Genomic DNA, 25,495 nt, shown 5'->3' on the forward strand with positions numbered 1-25,495 from the left:
ATGGGTCACTTTAAGAAAGCCCTTGCTAGTTTAGTTATTTGAATGGATGATGGCAGATCTTTGGTCTAGCCCTATCTAGCCAACACTAATGAGTTATGACTACACATACCTTGACTTTCTCCAGCAATTCATTTAATTGAGACTCATTTGCTTCTTCTGTTGGTGTATTAGCAATTTCTTCTGCACCTTCCAACCACACTCTGAACTCACTTAGTTCTTCTTCAAGTCCATATAATTTCTTCTTCTCTTCTTCTAATCTGGAAAAGTAGAAAAACAGACGTGATGTATTATTTACAGCTCTACGCTAAGGCTCAGCCTCTTTCAGCAATTTCAGCAATTGTCCCCCAAAACATTTGTTAGACATATGAGTAGTTTTGGGTTTTTGAATGAGCAATGCACAGACATTCTTCCCATCTCTGGTCTGAGCAGTGTTTTTTGTTTTATGAAAGAGGGGGAGCACGAGTAGGTGGGAACTCCAAAAGGAGTTCCCAGTAGAACAATAGCCATCAGGCAAGATTGATCTGTACTGCCAAATTCCTGGAGGACATCTGTACACAGAATCCATTGTGAGTAGTGTTGGGCGAACAGTGTTCGCCACTGTTCGGGTTCTGCAGAACATCACCCTGTTCGGGTGATGTTCGGGTTCGGCCGAACACCTGATGGTGTTCGGCCAAACTGTTCGGCCATATGGCCGAACGAAGAGCGCATGGCCGAACGTTACCCGAACGTTCGGCTAGCGCTGTGATTGGCCGAACGGGTCACGTGTAGTGTTGGGCGAACATCTAGATGTTCGGGTTCGGGCCGAACATGGCCGAACTCCGAACATAATGGAAGTCAATGGGGACCCGAACTTTCGTGCTTTGTAAAGCCTCCTTATATGCTACATACCCCAAATTTACAGGGTATGTGCACCTTGGGAGTGGGTACAAGAGGAAAATTTTTTTAGCAAAAAGAGCTTATAGTTTTTGAGAAAATCGATTTTAAAGTTTCAAAGGGAAAACTGTCTTTTAAATGCGGGAAATGTTTGTTTTCTTTGCACAGGTAACATGCTTTTTGTCGGCATGCAGTCATAAATGTAATACATATAAGAGGTTCCAGGAAAAGGGACCGGTAACGCTAACCCAGCAGCAGCACACGTGATGGAACAGGAGGAGGGTGGCGCAGGAGGAGAAGGCCACGCTTTGAGACACAACAACCCAGGCCTTGCATGAGGACAAGAAGCGTGCGGATAGCAATTTGCATTTTGTCGCCATGCAGTCATAAATGTAATACAGATGAGAGGTTCAATAAACAGGGATCGGAAACGCTAACCCATCACAGATGTTCATTGTTCATGTTACTTGGTTGGGGTCCGGGAGTGTTGCGTAGTCGTTTCCAATCCAGGATTGATTCATTTTAATTTGAGTCAGACGGTCTGCATTTTCTGGATCTGTGACGATGCCTCCGGCAGCACTGAAACAGCGTTCCGACATAACGCTGGCTGCCGGGCAAGCCAGCACCTCTATTGTGTACATTGCCAGTTTGTGCCAGGTGTCTAGCTTCGATACCCAATAGTTGAAGGGTGCAGATGGATTGTTCAACACAGCTACGCCATCTGACATGTAGTCCTTGACCATCTTCTCCAGGCGATCGGTGTTGGAGGTGGATCTGCACGCTTGCTGTTCTGTGTGCTGCTGCATGGGTGTCAGAAAATTTTCCCACTCCAAGGACACTGCCGATACCATTCCCTTTTGGGCACTAGCTGCGGCTTGTGTTGTTTGCTGCCCTCCTGGTCGTCCTGGGTTTGCGGAAGTCAGTCTGTCGGCGTACAACTGGCTAGAGGAGGGGGAGGATGTCAATCTCCTCTCTAAAGTCTCCACAAGGGCCTGCTGGTATTCTTCCATTTTGACCTGTCTGGCTCTTTCTTCAAGCAGTTTTGGAACATTGTGTTTGTACCGTGGATCCAGAAGGGTATAAACCCAGTAATTGGTGTTGTCCAGAATGCGCACAATGCGTGGGTCGCGTTCAATGCAGTCCTAGGCCGAAGAGGTCATAGCCTAGGGTCACAAAACCTGTTTATTTGGGCAATTTCAATGGTGGCGAGTCTAACGTACATAAATCGCAGCAATGGCCGTTAGCAACGTCTGAATCTCACGAAATGTCTCATGCAGGTAGAAGACATATTGTTAGACTTGGGCTCCAAAGATGGGTTCCCTACATCTCTGCAAACCAGAGTTACAGGGCTCCAAATTTGGTAAAATCCCCCATAGGCTTTCATTGGGCCTCCTATTTACAGTTCCAAAATCTCACATCTTTTTAAAGGGCAATTACTCAGCAGTGGCAAATTTTCTAGCATTGTAGGGACCCTTAGGGGGAACATGACTGGTGAGTTTCGGGCCCCTAGGCCAAAAAGGTCATAGCCTAGGGTCACAAAAACCTGTTTATTTGGGCTATTTCAATGGTAGTGATGGTGGCGTACATAAATCGCAGCAATGGCCGTTAGCAAAGTCTGAATCTCACGAAATGTCTCATGCAGGTAGAAGACATATTGTTAGACTTGGATTCCAAAGATGGGGTCCCTACATCTCTGCAAACCAGAGTTACAGGGGTCCAAAATTGGTAAAATCCCCCATAGGATTTCATTGCCTCCCTATTTCACTTTCCAAAATCTCACATCTTTTCAAAGGGCAATGGCTCAGCAGTACCAAATTTTCTAGCATTGTAGGGACCCTTAGGGGGAACATGACTGGTGAGTTTCGGGCCCCTAGGCCGAAGAGGTCATAGCCTAGGGTCACAAAAACCTGTTTATTTGGGCTATTTCAATGGTAGTGATGGTGAAGTACATAAATCGCAGCAATGGCCGTTAGCAAAGTCTGAATCTCACGAAATGTCTCATGCAGGTAGAAGACATATTGTTAGACTTGGATTCCAAAGATGGGGTCCCTACATCTCTGCAAACCAGAGTTACAGGGGTCCAAAATTGGTAAAATCCCCCATAGGATTTCATTGCCTCCCTATTTCACTTTCCAAAATCTCACATCTTTTCAAAGGGCAATGGCTCAGCAGTACCAAATTTTCTAGCATTGTAGGGACCCTTAGGGGGAACATGACTGGTGAGTTTCTGGCCCCTAGGCCGAAGAGGTCATAGCCTAGGGTCACAAAAACCTGTTTATTTGGGCTATTTCAATGGTAGTGATGGTGACGTACATAAATCGCAGCAATGGCCGTTAGCAAAGTCTGAATCTCACGAAATGTCTCATGCAGGTAGAAGACATATTGTTAGACTTGGATTCCAAAGATGGGGTCCCTACATCTCTGCAAACCAGAGTTACAGGGGTCCAAAATTGGTAAAATCCCCCATAGGATTTTATTGCCTCCCTATTTCACTTTCCAAAATCTCACATCTTTTCAAAGGGCAATGGCTCAGCAGTACCAAATTTTCTAGCATTGTAGGGACCCTTAGGGGGAACATGACTGGTGAGTTTCGGGCCCCTAGGCCGAAGAGGTCATAGCCTAGGGTCACAAAAACCTGTTTATTTGGGCTATTTCAATGGTAGTGATGGTGGCGTACATAAATCGCAGCAATGGCCGTTAGCAAAGTCTGAATCTCACGAAATGTCTCATGCAGGTAGAAGACATATTGTTAGACTTGGATTCCAAAGATGGGGTCCCTACATCTCTGCAAACCAGAGTTACAGGGGTCCAACATTGGTAAAATCCCCCATAGGATTTCATTGCCTCCCTATTTCACTTTCCAAAATCTCACATCTTTTCAAAGGGCAATGGCTCAGCAGTACCAAATTTTCTAGCATTGTAGGGACCCTTAGGGGGATCATGACTGGTGAGTTTTGCCACTGCTGAGCCATTGCCCTTTGAAATGGTGTGAGATTTTGGAACGGTAAATAGGAGGCCCAATGAAAGCCTATGGGGGATTTTACCAATTTTGGACCCCTGTAACTCTGGTTTGCAGAGATGTAGGGACCCCATCTTTGGAATCCAAGTCTAACAATATGTCTTCTACCTGCATGAGACATTTCATGAGATTCAGACGTTGCTAACGGCCATGGCTGAGATTTATGTACGCCACCATCACTACCATTGAAATAGCCCAAATAAACAGGTTTTTGTGACCCTAGGCTATGACCTCTTCGGCCTAGGGGCCCGAAACTCACCAGTCATGTTCCCCCTAAGGGTCCCTACAATGCTAGAAAATTTGGTACTGCTGAGCCATTGCCCTTTGAAAAGATGTGAGATTTTGGAAAGTGAAATAGGGAGGCAATCAAATCCTATGGGGGATTTTACCAATTTTTGACCCCTGTAACTCTGGTTTGCAGAGATGTAGGGACCCCATCTTTGGAATCCAAGTCTAACAATATGTCTTCTACCTGCATGAGACATTTCGTGAGATTCAGACTTTGCTAACGGCCATTGCTGCGATTTATGTACGCCACCATCACAACCATTGAAATAGCCCAAATAAACAGGTTTTTGTGACCCTAGGCTATGACCTCTTCGGCCTAGGGGCCCGAAACTCACCAGTCATGTTCCCAAATTGCTGCGATTTATGTACGCCACCATCACTACCATTGAAATAGCCCAAATAAACAGGTTTTTGTGACCCTAGGCTATGACCTCTTCGGCCTAGGGGCCCGAAACTCACCAGTCATGTTCCCTCTAAGGGTCCCTACAATGCTAGAAAATTTGGTACTGCTGAGCTATTGCCCTTTGAAAAGATGTGAGATTTTGGAAAGTGAAATAGGGAGGCAATGAAATCCTATGGGGGATTTTACCAATTTTGGACCCCTGTAACTCTGGTTTGCAGAGATGTAGGGACCCCATCTTTGCAATCCAAGTCTAACAATATGTCTTCTACCTGCATGAGACATTTTGTGAGATTCAGACGTTGCTAACGGCCATGGCTGAGATTTATGTACACCACCATCACTACCATTGAAATAGCCCAAATAAACAGTTTTTTGTGACCCTAGGCTATGACCTCTTCGGCCTAGGGGCCCGAAACTCACCAGTCATGTTCCCCCTAAGGGTCCCTACAATGCTAGAAAATGTGGTACTGCTGAGCCATTGCCCTTTGAAAAGATGTGAGATTTTGGAAAGTGAAATAGGGAGGCCCAATGAAAGCCTATGGGGGATTTTACCAATTTTGGACCCCTGTAACTCTGGTTTGCAGAGATGTAGGGACCCCATCTTTGGAATCCAAGTCTAACAATATGTCTTCTACCTGCATGAGACATTTCGTGAGATTCAGACTTTGCTAACGGCCATTGCTGCGATTTATGTACGTCACCATCACTACCATTGAAATAGCCCAAATAAACAGGTTTTTGTGACCCTAGGCTATGACCTCTTCGGCCTAGGGGCCCGAAACTCACCAGTCATGTTCCCCCTAAGGGTCCCTACAATGCTAGAAAATTTGCCACTGCTGAGTAATTGCCCTTTGAAAAGATGTGAGATTTTGGAACTGTAAATAGGAGGCCCAATGAAAGCCTATGGGGGATTTTACCAAATTTGGAGCCCTGTAACTCTGGTTTGCAGAGATGTAGGGAAGTCTATAGTGCTGTGACAGCGCTCCTCTTCTTTTCTACAATTTAAACATAGAAAAAACAATCGCACATAGTGCATTACTGTGAATCACAAAGTACAGTTCCCCACACGTGCATAAGTGCTCAATTGTGCATCACTCGTGGTCTCTACAGCCCCTCCACACTAGCAGCTCACCAGATTGACACCACCTCACAGTCCAGGTGGGTCTAGCGCTTAACCTATAGAGCGGCCAACTCCAATGACACTTCCACGATAGTTTAGTTCACAATTGGATGATCCATATTTAATGACAAGTTCCACATGAAAAACATATAAGAACACACATAGCATAAAACCGTTGGGCTAAAAGTTATGGCCTGCGCAATATCAGCGCACTCACTTGTGTAGGAAGATAACAGGCATTTCAGGCATTGCAGCCTAGCAATAAAGCTTCTCTGCTGGCGGTGTCGGCGTCCCGAACTTCCCCGCTCCTCGTGGCAGCCTGTCTCCTGACCTTCCAGATCCCAGTGACGTCAACGCTCCTGGTCACGCCGTGACCAGGAGCGTTGACGTCACTGGGATCTGGAAGGTCAGGAGACAGGCTGCCACGAGGAGCGGGGAAGTTCGGGACGCCGACACCGCCAGCAGAGAAGCTTTATTGCTAGGCTGCAATGCCTGAAATGCCTGTTATCTTCCTACACAAGTGAGTGCGCTGATATTGCGCAGGCCATAACTTTTAGCCCAACGGTTTTATGCTATGTGTGTTCTTATATGTTTTTCATGTGGAACTTGTCATTAAATATGGATCATCCAATTGTGAACTAAACTATCGTGGAAGTGTCATTGGAGTTGGCCGCTCTATAGGCTAAGCGCTAGACCCACCTGGACTGTGAGGTGGTGTCAATCTGGTGAGCTGCTAGTGTGGAGGGGCTGTAGAGACCACGAGTGATGCACAATTGAGCACTTATGCACGTGTGGGGAACTGTACTTTGTGATTCACAGTAATGCACTATGTGCGATTGTTTTTTCTATGTTTAAATTGTAGAAAAGAAGAGGAGCGCTGTCACAGCACTATAGACTGATATTCAAGGACTTGTGATAGCGAACACTCGATTGAAGCATATGCTATTGCACCCGTTTGTACTTTGGCAGGCGCAGTTTGTGTTTAGTATAAGAGATGTAGGGAACCCATCTTTGGAGCCCAAGTCTAACAATATGTCTTCTACCTGCATGAGACATTTCGTGAGATTCAGACGTTGCTAACGGCCATTGCTGCGATTTATGTACGTTAGACTCGCCACCATTGAAATTGCCCAAATAAACAGGTTTTGTGACCCTAGGCTATGACCTCTTCGGCCTAGGACTGCATTGAACGCGACCCACGCATTGTGCGCATTCTGGACAACACCAATTACTGGGTTTATACCCTTCTGGATCCATGGTACAAACACAATGTTCCAAAACTGCTTGAAGAAAGAGCCAGACAGGTCAAAATGGAAGAATACCAGCAGGCCCTTGTGGAGACTTTAGAGAGGAGATTGACATCCTCCCCCTCCTCTAGCCAGTTGTACGCCGACAGACTGACTTCCGCAAACCCAGGACGACCAGGAGGGCAGCAAACAACACAAGCCGCAGCTAGTGCCCAAAAGGGAATGGTATCGGCAGTGTCCTTGGAGTGGGAAAATTTTCTGACACCCATGCAGCAGCACACAGAACAGCAAGCGTGCAGATCCACCTCCAACACCGATCGCCTGGAGAAGATGGTCAAGGACTACATGTCAGATGGCGTAGCTGTGTTGAACAATCCATCTGCACCCTTCAACTATTGGGTATCGAAGCTAGACACCTGGCACAAACTGGCAATGTACGCAATAGAGGTGCTGGCTTGCCCGGCAGCCAGCGTTATGTTGGAACGCTGTTTCAGTGCTGCCGGAGGCATCGTCACAGATCGGCGGCGTATCCTCCTCTCCACAGAAAATGCAGACCGTCTGACTCAAATTAAAATGAATCAATCCTGGATTGGAAACGACTACGCAACACTCCCGGACCCCAACCAAGTAACATGAACAATGAACATCTGTGATGGGTTAGCGTTTCCGGTCCCTGTTTATTGAACCTCTCATCTGTATTACATTTATGACTGCATGGCGACAAAATGCAAATTGCTATCCGCACGCTTCTTGTCCTCATGCAAGGCCTGGGTTGTTGTGTCTCAAAGCGTGGCCTTCTCCTCCTGCGCCACCCTCCTCCTGTTCCATCACGTGTGCTGCTGCTGGGTTAGCGTTACCGGTCCCTTTTCCTGGAACCTCTTATATGTATTACATTTATGACTGCATGCCGACAAAAAGCATGTTACCTGTGCAAAGAAAACAGACATTTCCCGCATTTAAAAGACAGTTTTCCCTTTGAAACTTAAAAATCGATTTTCTCAAAAACTATAAGCTCTTTTTGCTAAAAAATTTTTTCCTCTTGTACCCACTCCCAAGGTGCACATACCCTGTAAATTTGGGGTATGTAGCATGTAAGGAGGCTTTACAAAGCACAAAAGTTCGGGTCCCCATTGACTTCCATTATGTTCGGAGTTCGGGTCGAACACCCGAACATCGCGGCCATGTTCGGCCTGTTCGGCCCGAACCCGAACATCTAGATGTTCGCCCAACACTAATTGTGAGCATGTCCTATTTATTTATTATCAGTGCAACTTAATGAAAAGATCTGCTTTAAATGATAGTTTTCATCCAAAATAATTAAAAAAGGAGAAATATGTAGGCGATCTTTATTATATGCTTTTAAAACGTACCATGTGACTAGCTATCATGATGATCTTGAGTCACACACCTGGAATAAGCATGCAGACACTAAAAGTACACTTATTCTAGGTCGGTGATTCAAAATGTATTGGTGTAAGAGGATCAGCAAAATAGTCAGGTAAGTATTTTTTTCAACAATGTCAACAATAGCACCCTCCACACAAAATAACAAGTTTGGGTACCAGAGGCACCATGGAAGTCAATATACCCCGTAGGCTCCCATGTTAATATTGACTATAAACAGAAATTAACATGGGTTCCTATGGGATCCAGACTTCTGAGGGAGTTTGTGATGGTTATGCATGGGTGGGGGGTGGTTATGGTTAAGCATCAGTGGGAGGATTGTAGATTAGGCATTGGGGGTGGGCATTGGGGGGGGGAGTTGTTTAGGCAATGGTGGAGGTTGGTAAGGGTTAGGCATTAGTTGAGGGAGGGAGGGTTGACAATAGGGTTGGGTTTAGCTATAATAATAAAACCAGTGACATTTACTGATATTTTACTAGCAGAATTACCAGTGTCCAATAGTAGAAAATCAGTAATTTTCCTAATATTCTACTAGCAGCTATTTCCGTTCCCCAAATTTCCATGGTGCCCAATTTGCATATACACCCCTCAACATAGATTTTACATTCGATTTTCTTTATCTAGCATAAGCACTAGAACGTAAGTGTAAAGTAACATCATCCATACAATCAAAAAGATTAACTTTCTTTCATATTTGTTTATTTTTCTTTTTTGTTTTGGTTTAATTTTGTTTCTTTCTCCTTTTTTTTCCCTTTTTAGTACTGTCTCAAAGAAATGCCTCAGTTAACATGGAGAACCCCATTGCGAGTGTGTCCTATTAATTCATTATTAGGACTAGATTGTGAGCCCCTCTGAGGGACAGTTAGTGACAAGACAATATACTCTGTACAGCTCGGCGTAATATGTTATATATAAATACTTAAATAAATAAATAAATATTAATGCAACTTAATGCAAAGGTCTACTTTAAATGAATCACATTTGAAGCTTTTTAATAAATGGTTAATAAAATGCATTTTATTACAATATTGTAATGATCTCCTCTGTGAGGTCTGTTTTGTCTTCAGACACTACTGCAGCCAGACTGTGCTGGCTGCTGTTTGCAGAGATTTTCTGACATTTACAATGAATGAATTGTCCATTTGCATTTCATTCCCATTCCATTGTGGTGTGGTCTGCTATTCTGAATTCAAGTGCTATGCTGTTTGCATGGGGATGCATGCACTTATGAGATGCAGGATAAGTGAATGCAGATGGCTGCCTTGTCCTTTTGCATGCTTCTCTCTGATTGTGTAATGATCCGCTCAGCTGGCTGCACAGGCAGACAGCTGTTTGACCATTCCTCAAGTCTGTGGGCTGCAGGTCTCTGGAAGAGAGACCTGACTTCACTTTGCAAGTTTCAGACCTGCTCTGCTGCTGAGGAATGTGCATACATTTGTCATGCAAATTGCCTAGTCGCCTCCCTTGAAGGCTTGCAGCATAAATACCATGTGATCCCACAATCCTTTGCTGGTCACGATGGTTTGTTACTGATGAACTCTCCTAGAGTATCAGCCCTGTTGGTTTGTTAAAGGGAAGGTTCAGGGACGCTGTGAAAAAAACAAAAATCCAAATCTACTTACCTGGGGCTTCCTCCAGCCCGTGGCAGGCAGGAGGTGCCCTCGTCGCGGCTCCGCAGGCTCCCACTCTCCTCCGGTGGCGCGCCCGACCTGGCCAGGCCGGCTGCCAGGTCGGGCTCTTCTGCGCTTCAATGTGCGGCTCACTGGTGCACGCTGACGTCATCGGACGTCCTCCGGGCTGTTCTGCGCAGGCTCAGTAGTTCTGAGCCTGCGCAGTACAGCCCGGAGGACGTCCGATGACGTCAGCGCGCACCAGTGAGCCGCACATTGGAGCGCAGAAGAGCCCGACCTGGCAGCCGGCCTGGCCAGGTCGGGCGCGCCACCGGAGGAGACCGGGAGCCTGCGGAGCCGCGACGAGGGCACCTCCTGCCTGCCACGGGCTGGAGGAAGCCCCAGGTAAGTGGATTTGGATTTTTATTTTTTTCACAGCATCCCTGAACCTTCCCTTTAAAGGTTATCTTAGAGTTATTCATTGGGACTGCACTAGGCAGCTCCTCTAGTGCAGTCAGGTTGCATTATCTGTTTTGCCTGTGTTGTCTCTCTGCTGCAATTGTCCTGCCGCCAGCAGCGGTCGACAGGAAATCGTTCTTTCTGTCTGGGGGTGCTAACCAGAGCAGCGGTTGCTACTGGTAGCCCTGTTGGTTTGTTAAAGGGAAGGTTCAGGGACGCTGTGAAAAAAACAAAAATCCAAATCTACTTACCTGGGGCTTCCTCCAGCCCGTGGCAGGCAGGAGGTGCCCTCGTCGCGGCTCCGCAGGCTCCCACTCTCCTCCGGTGGCGCGCCCGACCTGGCCAGGCCGGCTGCCAGGTCGGGCTCTTCTGCGCTTCAATGTGCGGCTCACTGGTGCACGCTGACGTCATCGGACGTCCTCCGGGCTGTTCTGCGCAGGCTCAGTAGTTCTGAGCCTGCGCAGTACAGCCCGGAGGACGTCCGATGACGTCAGCGCGCACCAGTGAGCCGCACATTGGAGCGCAGAAGAGCCCGACCTGGCAGCCGGCCTGGCCAGGTCGGGCGCGCCACCGGAGGAGACCGGGAGCCTGCGGAGCCGCGACGAGGGCACCTCCTGCCTGCCACGGGCTGGAGGAAGCCCCAGGTAAGTGGATTTGGATTTTTATTTTTTTCACAGCATCCCTGAACCTTCCCTTTAAAGGTTATCTTAGAGTTATTCATTGGGACTGCACTAGGCAGCTCCTCTAGTGCAGTCAGGTTGCATTATCTGTTTTGCCTGTGTTGTCTCTCTGCTGCAATTGTCCTGCCGCCAGCAGCGGTCGACAGGAAATCGTTCTTTCTGTCTGGGGGTGCTAACCAGAGCAGCGGTTGCTACTGGTAGCCCCATGTGTTTTTCTGTCTGGATTGCATTAGCCCTAATGGTAGTGGCAGTGCCTCCTTCTGTATTCTGCCTCAGGGGTGCTAATCAGAGCAGCAGTTGCTACTGGTAGCCCCATCTGTTTGTCAGTTTGGATCGCATTCGCTCTAGCAGTAGCAGCGGTGGATCTTCCGTGCCTGAGTTCCTGGAGTGTAGACCATAGCCGCGGTGGCTACTGGCTGCACTCATCTGTCTGTCTTGTCCCGTGTTTACGCCTGCTGCTGCCTGGTGTGAGGCAACCGATTAGCAAGCGTCTACGCAACCTGTTTGTCTGTGTTGATCGCTTGCTTTCGCAAGCGTTCATTCTGTCTGTCTCAGTCTATTTGTGTTCATTTATATTACTTGTGGTTAGTTAGGGTGGCATGCTTATCACTGGGTGCTTAACACGCGGTGATCGTGCCGAAACGCGTTCGCTGTTGCGAATGAGTGCGGTGTTCGCGTATAGCTAGCGTTTGTTATGTTCCTTATCTTCTCATTGTTGTTTGCTGTGCCTTTGCTACTCTCGTGCTCTGTCCTGCTCAGTCTTGTGTCACTTCTGGCAATCACCTCTCTCGCGATTGCGTTCCTACTTTGTTTCTGCTGTTGTGTGTTCACCGTCACGGGTTGGCGACTAGATTGGTGCATACACATACATTCTGTCCCTGTGCTCATTCTCATTGGCAATCACATCTCTTGCGATTGCGTTCTCACTTGGTTTCCACTGTTGTGTGTTCACCATCGCTGGTTGGCGACTAGATTGGTGGACATACATACATTCCTTCTCTGTGCTTATTCAGTCTTGTGTCGCTGTTGGCAATCGCCATCTCTTGCGATTGCTTTCCCACATGGTCTTCACAGTTGTGTGTTCATCGTTGCTGAATGGAGACTAGATTGGTGGACACACATACACCCTGTCTCTGAGCTCTCTCTCTTTAAGGGCTATCTTGCCCTGCATTGCTTCCCCTCGTACAATTCCTATCTGGCATCTGTGGCTGTGCAGAGGATCTGTTCCTCTGCACTCCACAGCTCCATCTGCCGGCAGCAATTCCCCTCTACAGGTGCCTAGCACCATTGCTGGGTTCTCTCAGATTATACGCTTGTGGAGGATTTCCACAGTGTCAGTGCGCATCCTGTGCGCTGACCACGGAAAGAATTACACAATCATTACAGATTGGTGTGTTCATCCATAAAAGTCACTTCCTGAGTCTGCCTCGCCGCCAGACATATTACTAGTCTATAGGACTGCAGTCCTGGGTCTATGTTCATGCAAACACTTCTCTGTGATAGCTCTCAGACTTTAGTCAGATCCTGGTGTGTTTGATCTGGCAGGACCCCGGGGATTCACACATAGCGTTGGATTGTTACTATTACTGTATTGATATTCTGTGTCAGACCTTAGTCAGATCCTGGTGTGTTTGAACCGGCTGGAGCCCGTGGATTCACACATAGCTTGGGTTCACTATTGTAATTATTATTGATATTCTGTGTATGACCTTTTGCTTGAACCTCTGACTCCGCTCTCTGCCTCCTGATTCTATACTGTTCTTGTCTGATCTGTTGCCGATTCCCTGCCTGATTACCGACCCAGATTTCTGCCTTACGATTCTGTACTGTATCTCCTAATCTGTTGCCGACTCCTGATTTTTTGACTACTCTGCCACCAGTGGGTTCCTCCCACTGGGGCTTACTGCCTTGGTGGCGTTCGCCACTTTACTGTGCACCAAACACGTGTACCTCTCACTATGATAAAGTATACTGATTTGTTATGTTCTATACTTTTTGTATTGCTCATTGCTGCTCCGCATTGTGCAATTTCTGTCTGGCATGTATGGATGCTCTGTGAATGAATGTCTGTTTCCTCAAAGCCTACTATCAGTTTGACAGACATTCATCTGATCTGTTGCAGATCTGTTCCTGTTCCTGTCCTGTTTTTGCATTGCTTATTGCTGTTTCCGCATTGTGCAATTTCTGTCTGTCGTCTGTGGACTGTTCAGAGGATTTGTCTCTCTGTGCTCCACAGCTCCACCTGCTGGCTGGTTTTGTTCCTCCACAGGTGTGTTCCACCATTAGTGGGCTCCTCTGTCTGAACGCCTGTGGAAGATCTCCTCAGAGTCAGCGTACACGCTGTGCGCTGACCGTGGAGATCATTCCCCATTCGTTACAAATATATGTCATTGCTTATAATACCTAACACATGAAGAGAATGAAAAACTGCCAATGTTTGCATGTGTGAACATGTGTATATTTAAGCATATCTAATAAACTTAACAAGGACAAATTGCCCAATTTCATCTTGCACCCACTTTTATAAAAGACTGAAAACAATTTTAACACAATAAATCGTTTTATTTATTTATTTTAACATCAAATTGCATTTTTTTAAGGTATGGTACTGAAAAAGTTCAAACGCATCTTGCCAGCAGCTCACACAAGTGAAGAATCTGTGAGCATGGCAAAAAAAGGCATCAATGACAATGAAAGGGGGTTCGCTTGCTTAGGTCACAGTCACTGATTAGCTGATAATATGAAACTAAAGGCCCATACACACGTCGGATTTTAGCGAACGACCCGTCGTTTGAACGTTCCGTCGTTCTGACTTTTTCGCGTCAAATCCGACGTGTGTACAGACTATCGTTCGGGTGATAAGACTGGTTACCAGCGATCCGCCCTGCGGATCGTTGGTAACCAGTCTTATCACCCGAACAATAGTCTGTACACACGTCGGATTTGACGCGAAAACGTCCGAACGACGGAGCGTTCAAACGACGGGTCGTTCGCTAAAATCTGACGTGTGTATGGGCCTTAAGAAGTGCTGTAAAGGATCCTATAAAGGCAACAGAAACAAAGGAAAACAATGGTGCTAATTACACATTTAAGTAGCTACCACTGCAGGTTTGTTATAATGAATTAAAAGTCAACAATCATTTTAACTATTTTGACAAATCCTCACTAGTAATACATTTACATAAATCATAATGTTGCTTAAAACAGAAAAAAGCTCTATGCCAAATGATTTAATTATTTAATCCACCCTTATTTAATCCACGCCAACGCATTTAATCTGAATTAGCTTCACATTATTCTTATTTTAAAAATACTATGGACTGAGAACAGTCTTTTCTCTTAGCAGCACATTATTTTGTCTTTTCATATTCAGGACAGCCTTAGGGGGAGATATTTGCATGGATAGTTGATTGGTTTAAGGGAAATGCTGCATTAACCTCCTTGCCGGTTATCCCGAGCTCAGCTCAGGGTAACCTGCGTAGGAGGATTTCTCAGACCCCGCTTTGCCGATTTTCAAATTTTTTTTATTGCACGCAGCTAGCACTTTGCTAGCTGCGTGCATTTCTCGATCGCCACCGCTCGCCGCCGATTCGCTGCTACCCTCCCTGCCGCGCCACCCCCCCTCCAGACCCCTTGCACAGCCTGGCCAATCAGTGCCAGGCAGCGCTGAGGGGTGGATCGGGATTCCCTCTGATGTCCCAGCGTCCATGATGTCAGTGATGCCATGGCGACGGGGGAAGCCAAGCAGGAAACGGTATTTCCTGCTTGCAAAGATCGCCGGCGGTGATCGAAGTATGTAGGGGGATGCCGCTTGTCAGCAGCTATCATGTAGCTAGCGCTAGGCTAGCTACATGAGTTTAAAAAAAAAAATGTTTAAAGTGCTGCGCCGCCCCCTTGCCGATATAAGTAGAACGGCAGGGGGGTTAAGCAATGGTCCACCATGAGGTGGTTAAAATGCTGCTGCTAAAATTTGCAGGATATTTTAAAAAAGATAGTGGGAAACTATTTGTTTTTTTATATTGTATTTTTTTAATTTAATGTTTTTTGTTATGTGCTGATTGTGGGAAATTTCCCTCAAAAAATTACGTGCAGCCCCCCTGCCGAGCTCTCTGTAACCCCTTGTCCCCATGCAGGCTGGGATAGCCAGAATGTGGAGCCCCAGCCGCGTGGGGCTTTGCACCCTGAGCTATACCAGCCCATGGTCCATGGTATGGGGGGGGGGCTGTGGGGGAGAGGGGCGGCCAAGCCTTCCCCTCTTCCCCTGAGCCCTTGTCCAATCCATGGACAAGGGGCTCTTCCCCACCTCTGATGCCCCAGGAGGAGGTGGGGGAGACGACTGCCAGGGGGGTTCATCGTGGCATCTCCAGATGCCCACCTCCTCCCAGGAGAAATGAGTATAGGGTTACGAAGTACCCCTTACCCACTTCCACAAAGGGTTAAATGAAATAAAAACACAACCACAAAAAAAGTCCTTTAATGTTCTTAATTAACCAGAAATACTTACCTGTACCTTTAAAAAAAAGTTCCCACGCCAATATCCTTCATCTTGCGATCTTCAATTAAGTTGATTGAAGATTTCCCATGAGCTATACTAATTATAGCTTAGAATGCGTCCTGCAGAAGCATAGCTGCCGGCTCCCACTGTCCTCCCCACCTCCTCACCTGTCACCCTCACCTAGGCTGGCACCTGGTGCACCCATGGGTGCACCAGGTGCCAGGTGAAGGCAGGTGGGGAGAGACAGCGGGAGTCGGCAGCTATGCGTCCAAACAGGATGCATTCTAAGCTTTACTAACTGGTTCATGAATGATCCGGTTCTTTTTACTGACTTTAATCGAATGAATCAGCTCTGAACCGATTCATGTGATTCAATTCATTAAAAAGAACCGGATCATTCATGAACCGGTTAGTATAGCTTAGAATGCATCCTGCGCGGCTCCCACTGTCTCTCCCCACCTGACTTCACCTGTCTCCCTCACCTAGGCTGGCGCTCGGTGCATTAGGAGAGGACAGCGGGAGCCAGCAGCTATGCGTCCTATGCGGATGCATTCTCTGCTATGTGGGGGGGGAGGGCGGATTGAGATCTTCAATCAACTTAATTGAAGATCGCAAGATGAGAGGATAAGGGGGTGGGACATTTCTGAGGATATTGGCGTGGGAACTTTTTTAAAGGTACAGGTAAGTATTTCTGGTTAATTAAGAGCATTACAGGACTTTTTTTGGAAATGGGTAAGGGGTACTTTGTACCCCTATACTCATTTCTCTTGGGAGGGGGGGTGGGCATCTGGGGTCCCATTCTTAAAGGGGACTCCCAGATGCCACCATGAACCCCCCCGGAGTCGTCGCGTCCACCTCCTCCTGGTGCACCGGAGGTGGGGAAAAGCCCCTTGTCCATGGATTGGACAAGGACTTAAAGGGAAGGCTTGGCCGCCCTTCTCCCCCGGAGCCCCCCATACCATGGACAATGCGGGCTGGTATAGCTCAGGGTGCGAAGCCCCACGTGGCCGGGGCTCCGCATATATTGCATTTTTCTCCTGGTGGACTCAAAGCGCCAGAGCTGCAGCCACTAGGACGCGCTCTATAGGCAGTAGCCTATAGAGGTCCCCTACTGAATAGGTGCTGGCTTACTGAACAGGCAGAGCTGAGTTCCGAACCCTGGTCTCCTGTGTCAGAGGCAGAGCCCTTAACCATTACACTATCCAGGTCCATTCTTTTGTGTTGAAGATACATAAAGGGCACCAATAAGTGCAATGCAGGACTTTATGGCCAATTGGTGGCATTACTATTATTTGTATGGTCAATCATTTCTGTTTTATTTTTACTTTCAGTGGTATGTATTAACACTCATTCGTATTTGTTTCATAGTTGGGAGATGTATGGTGATGCTTCTGGGTTTCTGAAAGGTGGGGACATTCAAAGCACTTTAAAGAAGTGTGTGGTTCACTTCTACTGAGAAATTTCACTTCCAACTTTGATTTCAATGCATTCTGCCATAAAAGCAGAAATGAGGCAGCAATTGGAATATCTCCACCAGAAGTTCCATTAAACACATTGATTTTGCTTGCACTAGTCATAAAGAAAACGTCAAAAGCAACTTAGCAGAAATTTCCTGTAAGAAGCCTGGCCCAGTAAACTAAATTATTGCTGACTACAGCTGCATCCCGTGCTTTGACCATCACCATTGCTTTCTCACACTGCTAAATATGATTAAAAACATACAATAACATGCTATTATAAGTCTAAATTTCTGTTTTTTCACCTTTCCTTTTACTTTCATTTGGTATATTAAAATGTATTACCACATTCTTATATGTTATTGCACTTAACATTGCAACAGTAAATTTATTTGGGGAGATTTTACTTTGCCGTAAAGCAAGCAATAGAAAACTTACACATTTGGCTTTATATATTTGCAATTTTTTATTAAAGGTTTGGTGGAAAGAAAAAAAAACAAAACCACTGAGGATAAATAATTAAACTACTTTTTAGGCTACACTTACTGACACTGCCCAGTAAATACCAAGTGAGCTATTAACATTTAAATGCCATCAAAATAACAAAAATATCATTTTATGTTGCTCTGTCCTTTCAACAAAACTCGTCTATATGATTTAGATATTTTTACAGCTTCTCACTTTTACATCTCACTGTACACCTCACTTTTTTACTTACATATTGAAATATGAATGAACTCTTGCTTTAGCTTGTAAATTATAGCTGTCTTGTTAGCATGGACTTTACACAACAGTATAATTCATAAATAAAATATTTATATACTTTAAAATTCAATATGCATCACCACATTACATTTATTAGAGATAGTCAATGAAATGGATGGGAGACCCCATACTGTTTAACCTAGTAAAAGTGTTAAGTACATCCCAGCAATCTGTAATTTAACCATGCTTAACCTCCCTGGCGGTATGAATCACGCGGCTGCGTGACTGCGGGAGGGTTTTTCTCACCTTTTTTTTTTTACCATGTAGCTAGCCTAGCGCTAGCTACATGCTTCCCCCCTCCCCGCGGCATCCGCCCGTCTCCTCCGGTCGCCGCCGGCGGCGCTTGCCTATAAGGAAATCCCGTTCTGAACGGGATTTCCTTGAGGGCTTCCCCTGTCGCTATGGCGACGAACGGAGTGATGTCATCGACGTCGCCAACGTTGTGACGTTACAGGGAATCCCGATCCACCCCATAGCGCAGCCTGGCGCTGACTGGCCAGGCTGCGCAAGGGGTATGCGGGGGGGGGGCATGTATCGCGGCGGGTAGCGGCGCATCGGCGGCGAGCGGCGGCGATTGCAACAAACACACAGCTAGCAAAGTGCTAGCAGCAGGGCCTGAGCGGCACCCTCCGGCGGCTTACCCCGTGTCCAGCACGGGGTTACCGCTAAGGAGGTTAAAATAACATTTTTCCTATTAAATCGAAAAAATATATATTTTCAAAAAGTTTTTCACTGATTCCAACTACTTTCCCTAATGTACTTAGCTAACTTGGTGATGATAGCATGTATTGGGGGTTTGCTTTTAACAACAGAAGATGAGGATACAATCCAGGCAAAGGAAAAGGCAGGTGGAACTGCAAGGCAAACTCACACAGAAGCAAAGAGCCCAAGAGCCTCCATTAATGATACAATTGTGATTGTACAAACTTACCACTTGTATATCAGGGACTACCTTACGTATTCAGTAAATACTGCTAAAGTGCTTTTGCATAAGAGAAACTATGACTAAGTAAGAAAATGTCAATATTGTGGCACAGAAAATGTATTTGTGAACATGTATTAATTTTACTCTACTAAAAATGACTGGTGCCCATGCTAATAATGTGTTAATTTTTAAGGTTGTTATGCTATATCTGGTCATTCAAGGAATTGGAAAAAGACTGTGCTCTAGTAAGGTACAGTATTGCCTTCTTAAAATAGAAGGTAAATGTATCTCATCACTTCCCTGTGTACAAAGTGTTACACACCTAATGCATGACTTCAGGGAGGAGCCAAGCTAAACATTTGTTTTAGCTTATGTAAGCCTGATATACATTTAGAACAAACGGTTTATAGCTCAACCATGGCCATTTAACTAGACAGAGCATTTACTTCAACTTGCAAACAGTAGACAAGACAAGACATAGAACATTTACAGTATATTGCGTTTTTCTCCTGGCAGACTCAAAGCGCTTTAAGGCTGCAGCCACTTAGGGCACGCTCCACGGGTGAACAAGATCATTCAGGAGCCTTTGCCCAAAGACTCAATACTGTTTTCTATACTGACTTGAGCTGGGATTGGAATCCTGGTCAAATGCTAAAATCCTATATCTAAGGCAACAGCCTTACCAGTACGCTATCCAGCAGTACATTTAAAGTATTTAATGTTCAATCTATGAAATACATTGGGGCTGTATCACGCTTGAGGTATGCAAGACTTGACCTGTTCAATAAGGGTATCCTTTCATTGTGTGTTTACAGAGCAGTAGCATTAGCAGAAAAGCACAGTGTTTTAGGCGAGGTAGCCCTTTTTCAAATGGGCCAGAAGTAAAAGGATACCTTTACTGAACAGGTTGAACCCTGGTTTTTGTTTGTATCCGATTTTACTTTACAACAAGCTATGGATGAGGCTTATACACTAGGTTAGCTTCTTGTGCAATATTATACAGACTTGTGAGGCCTGCAGGATTCACCTTCCTTGTGGATCACTCTGGATGTATGCTGTAGCTGTATAGTGCACCGGTTCAGGTCTCTGCCTCTGTTACAGGAGACCAAGGTTCAAATCTCGGCTCTTCCTGTTCAGTAAGCCAGCACCTATTCAGTGAGGAGATCTTGGGCAAGACTCTGTAAGTCTACTACTGCCTATAGAGCGCACTCTAGTGGCTGCAGCTCTTGTGCTTTGATTCTGCCAGGAGAAATACAATACAAATGTTATTTTTCTTGTCTGCTTCACAGAGGTAAAACATAGTTACACAACTATATCCACAGTCCTGAAGTGCTACTTTATAAGTATTGCACTCTGTACAAAGGGAATGTATTATATGCAATGTCTTTCAGTTTTTTTTAAAAAAGGTAATGCTGAGCTTTTTCAATGTATTTAACAGAGGAATTTTAGGTTTATTTTAGTCCACTACATAAAACTCTGGTGTTCTGGGTCATCATTAAAAGTATCCCTACCAATAAACTTGCTAGAACTCTCCCCAATGGCATAGATGGATCCAGAGTAATTGGTTAAGGTAGTAGACAGGTAAGGGGTTCAGTAAAAGCTGTGCTGTCAGCTTTGGTTATAGTAACTCTCTTGCAGAAGTCATGTAATTTAAACATAGGCTAAATCAAGTTTGGAGTGATTAAGCAATATATTTATGTAATATAATATTATTAAAATTTATGGATTCATTTACACATTTCCAATAAATACTTATGAAAAAACACAAAGACATGAATATATGTATATAAAATGTTATGCCTGAGCCACAAAACAAAAGTCAGTAGCGATGAAGGAATAAAAATCAAATTGCAGAAGTTCAGGTATATGAAAAATAATAGGCATTTCCAGGTTCCCAGTGTGTTACTTTCATAAATTCTATGTTGAAACAGTTGAGCAGAGATCCTCTCCCCCTTTTTTTGTGAAAGCATCATTAAACTTCCTTTTACTCTTCCAAATAGAACTCAGAAGCTTTAGTTTTCCTAAAAGAATAATATTTAAAAAAAAAATTACCCCCAAAGCATTTGAGTTCATGGTTTGAGCATTTGCTGCTTTTGTGCCGGGATAATGGGATTTGAACCACTCGCTGCGATTCATATCTCCATCAAGAACAGTCATGCTTTTCATTGCTGATATTTTTTCTAGCTAAATATTGTTACACTGAGAGATGACTATTATATAGCTGAGCAGTTCTCTTACTTCCTGCATCTTATTTTTATTACAATTGTTTTACCAGGTCTTATGCTCTGTAAAGGTAATGGTAGGCTGCAAAATGCTTCACTCCGCAATCTTTAATCATTCTTGTAGAAGTAATATGAAAAGGTTACTTCTTCCCGCTTTTCCAGTGTAGGACTTAATCCTGTGCCAATTTACATCTAGATTGCTAATGCTACTGCTGAATGCATTGCTTTTAAGGAGAAAATCTGGGCTAATAGGAAAAAAAAAATTGTTTTAAAAAGAATACTTGTTTAAAGTCACCTGGTTGAATTTGAATTCCAAGTAAGCTTAAAATGCAATTTATTTCAGATATCAGTTCATTAACATGTATTTCTGGTTGCAGTAGTACATTGTTATGGCATCAGTGATATTTATGTTCCTGATGAATTTGCAAATCAGACAGGAAGTCAGAGAAATGTTCTCAATGGAGAAGACAGCAGTTTAAGTTCCAAAATGTTCTAAACTTTCCCTCGTATAAAAATGTATGGCAATATAATCAATTTAAAGGATATCTGATTTCAACAAATGTGCCCAAAAAGAGTATATACATATATCCAGTATGGTATCCACACCTGGATTGCTTCCGCCATTTCCCCCCGCAAGGCTCAGCTTCCCAATAATCAGTCCTGGACTAGTTGTCGACCACAAGTGGTCAGTGACCTCTGAACCAGATAGTCTTAACTAGTACATGCACAGTTGGATTTTGGATGCCGCTCTGGCTGCACTCCTGTCCTAGAATCACATGCACTGCTAATAGTGCTGTGAGTGCCTGCGCTGTGATCACGAAGGTGCTGGGAGCATGGCAAGGGCACTAAACAAGCACCATCTGCGCATGAACTAGTGAAGAATATCCAGTTTTGTGAACAGCAACTAGTCTAGGACTGATTGATGGGAAAACGAGCCTTGTTGGGGGAAATGGAGCAAGCAATCCTGTTGTGGATACCATACTGGATGTATGTATATACTCTTTCTTGGCATATCTGATTAATTCCGGTATTCTTTAAGCAAAAATAAGTGTATTTTATGTATGTATTCTACAAACAGCTGTAACTTTCTTGTAATCCTCTACACAAGATTGTATGCCACACTTAAAGTATACCACACACAATAGTATGAAAAAGAGGTTGATCATTGCCACCTCATGCTAGGATATGTGGGGCAGAAATGAACCAATAGGAATTCTCAGCACCAAATTAAAATATTGATTTTCCTGTTAGGGCACAGCTGTCAAACTGATGGCCCATGGGCCAATACCGCTCCGTCCTACCATTGTATATAACTCCCTAGAGCTTCAAATGTGCCTATTTATCTGAAATAAGACATATGCTAATTTTAAAGTGTACATTAGCCGTAAACTAAGTCTTCAACAATGCACTTCAATTTAATGGCCCACAAAGTGGCATCCCGCCCCTGGAGCACAGTGTTTTGACTTTAAATTTTTCATGACTGGTTTTTCTACTAGCCTAGATTAGAAATAACAATCGATCCCATAATGTCCAAGAACAGAAATGTCAAAGGAAGACAATTTAATGAAAAACATTGAAAAATGGGGTATGCATGAAGAGGGAAATATGTCTGCTCCCTTTTGCAGAACTGCCTTTGCATGTATTAAACCACAAAGACTGGTATTTTTTAAGTGGAGGAGCCTCATCCTGTTATGTTATTTGGCAATACTAGTAAACATGCTAATGAGAAAATTTTTTTTAAAAAAAGTGCAAAAGTCTGTGGTTTAGTCATAACTGAACACAAAAGTCATTGGCCCTTATTGAATTTTTTTCCTACATTTTCTCCTAGGTGATATTTTCACACCTTATCAATATAAAATGCCTTTTAACCTCCTTGGCGGTATGGACGAGCTCAGCTCGTCCATGTAAGCCAAGGAGGATTGCTCAGCCCCTGCAAGGTCTTTTTACTTAAGTTTTTTTTTTCAGAACATGTAGCTAGCACTATGTTCTGTCCGATCGCCGCCGCTACTTGCCGATCCACCGCAATGCGCTGCTAAAGTGCTGTCCCCTTGAAACGCCTAGCGCAGCCTGGCAAATCACTGCCAGGCTGCGCAATGGGAAGGATCGGAGCTCCTCATGATGTCATGACGTCATGACGTCATGTCCGATTATCACCATGGCGACGGGAAAAATGACGATAGGAAGTCACGCTTCTCGCGGGATCTTGGACGCGTAAGTATGGCCGGCAGGGATTGGGAGGGTAGATGCAGACGCAGACGGCATGGCGTACAGCAAGAACTTTTTTTTTACAAAAACGGTAATGCATACTTATGTACGCATTACCCAAAGCGCCAGGGAGGTTAAGCTACTACTAGACAAGGAAATGGGATATATTTGACAGTACTTTTTCACATCATATTTTGGAAGTCTTTCAATTGCAGAAAGTAAGTGAAATAAGGTCCATTATACAAATATTAGCAGATGGAAATGGAGAAACCAACAGAAGTGGAAAGTGCTTTCATTACAGGGCACCTCACCAGTAGAGATAGCCTGAACTGTTCGCTGGCAAGCAGTATTCTGCGAACATCAGCTGTTTGCATTTGCGCAATCAGCGAACATTTGGTGTGTTTGATTTGCCCCCTATACATCATCACTGAGCTAAACTTTGACCCTTTACCTTACATGGCAGCCAATCAGCTAGCACCCCTTCCTGGACCCCCCACCCACTATCAAAAAGCAGTTGCGGTGGCCATATTGAATTCATTCTCTGCTGGCTGCTGACTGTTAGTGAGAGCAGGGTCAGATTTTCTGCAGATAGGTAGGGAAAGCATTAGCTAGGCCTGTGTTCTTGATCCTCACTTGCTGTGAAAAGCACTTCAAACAGTCTCCTGTGATGTTTTTGTGTGTGACACTCCACAGTCCACTGACACCCAGAGCTGTGTGCACACTACTGCTATTGCCTCATTAAGTTACAGGCACAGAACCACTCCAGTGCATTAATATTAGTTAATGCCTGAATTATTTAAATACCTTAATTTATGTGCAGAAGTAAGTGCTTAATTAATACAAAATGTTGTTCATAGCTGTTAAATCATTTTGAAGATGAAATCTTTTGGGAGATGAGAAGCAAAATCCTCAGAAAAATATAGCTAAGAAAAACACTGAAGGCAGCAAAGACTTTTATTGAACCAATCACTTTCAGTGACCTAGCCTTAGCCTAACTCTCCTCCTTTCTCTCTGACTGCTCTTCCACACCCTCCTTTAATGGCTACTCCTCCATTTCCACACCCCTCTTGGTTGGTGTTACCCAAGACTCCATCATAGGCTCCATAATGTTCTCAATTTACACCACCTCAATTGTGAAAGTCATCTTTTACATGGAATTCAATTACCACCTCTTTGATGACAACACCCTGATCTACCGCCATGCTCTGGATCTTTCCACTTCCACAACGGACAAGGTCTTCTCCTGCCTCTCATCCACCTCCTCAGTCAGATTCCTGAAGCTTTATCTGGACAAAACTGTGCTCATGTGATTCTCACCCCACACAGCTGCACCTCTCACCAAGTTGTGCATATCCCAACCATCCAACCTACCCACCAAGTTTGTCATCCTGAACTTGGTCCCCTCCTTTGCACTCTGCATCCAAAACATTACCCAATCCTGCAACTTCCACTTCTGCAACATCTCCAGAATCTGCTTCTTCCTGTCCCTTGACACCACCAAACTCTTCACCCATGCCCTTATCTCACTCCTTGACTATTTCAAGTCCCTTTTGTCAGGCCCCCCTTTAAACTGCATCTGCCCCCTCCAATCTGTAATCAATGCAGCAACCAGACGGATCAACTCCTCCCTTTGCAATACCTCCACAACTATCCTCTGTAAATTCCTCCACTAGCTGCTCATCCGCTTCAGGATCAATTTCACAATTATGTGCTTGGCCTACAAATCAGTTCACATGATCTGCCCAACTATATATATATATATATATATATATATATATATATATATATATATATATATATATATATATATATATATATATGTATATATATATATATATATATATATATATACCAAAGACATCCAACACCATTACATGATATTTTTTTCATGTTCTGAGCCCTTGTACCCTTGTATCCCTCCTCCCATGGATGTAAACCCCATTTATCTATTGTGCAGTGCTGCACAATATGTTGTCATTATAAATACAATAAATTATAATAATCCAATAAGATGATTACATATCCTGCAGAACAAAAGTATCAAGCTTTCCTTTCAGAATATATGTTATAGATTAAAAGAAAAAAAAACATTTGAATAATTCTTGAACACCTCTCAATGCAATTTTTTCAAACTAAATGTGCCCTTTTTGAGACCATGACTAAAATTATATAGCTATATCATAGATCTAATATTTATGAGCTTCATATTCCTTTGATGGGTATTTACATGACCGGCGATGACATGTATCTAAAAACATTTTAGGAGCGAAGTAAGATCTATTATCAAACATCAAAGCAATTTGCCAGTTCAACTGGAGGAATA

General features: G+C 44.4%; 1 protein-coding gene across 15 annotated transcripts in view; it reads right to left on the reverse strand.

Moving 5' to 3' along the window:
- The window catches only part of DMD (dystrophin), a 3,066,377-nt gene that overhangs the window by 1,190,638 nt on the left and 1,850,244 nt on the right, over positions 1-25,495 (reverse strand). For all 15 annotated transcript variants that reach the window (XM_068268325.1, XM_068268327.1, XM_068268324.1 and 12 more), the window contains one exon: positions 110-257. In XM_068268325.1, the coding sequence (XP_068124426.1) occupies positions 110-257 (148 nt within the window). The remainder of the gene's footprint in view (positions 1-109; positions 258-25,495) is intronic.

Source organism: Hyperolius riggenbachi, chromosome 2 (genome assembly GCF_040937935.1).
Source record: "Hyperolius riggenbachi isolate aHypRig1 chromosome 2, aHypRig1.pri, whole genome shotgun sequence".
NCBI classification, from domain to species: Eukaryota; Metazoa; Chordata; class Amphibia; order Anura; family Hyperoliidae; genus Hyperolius; species Hyperolius riggenbachi.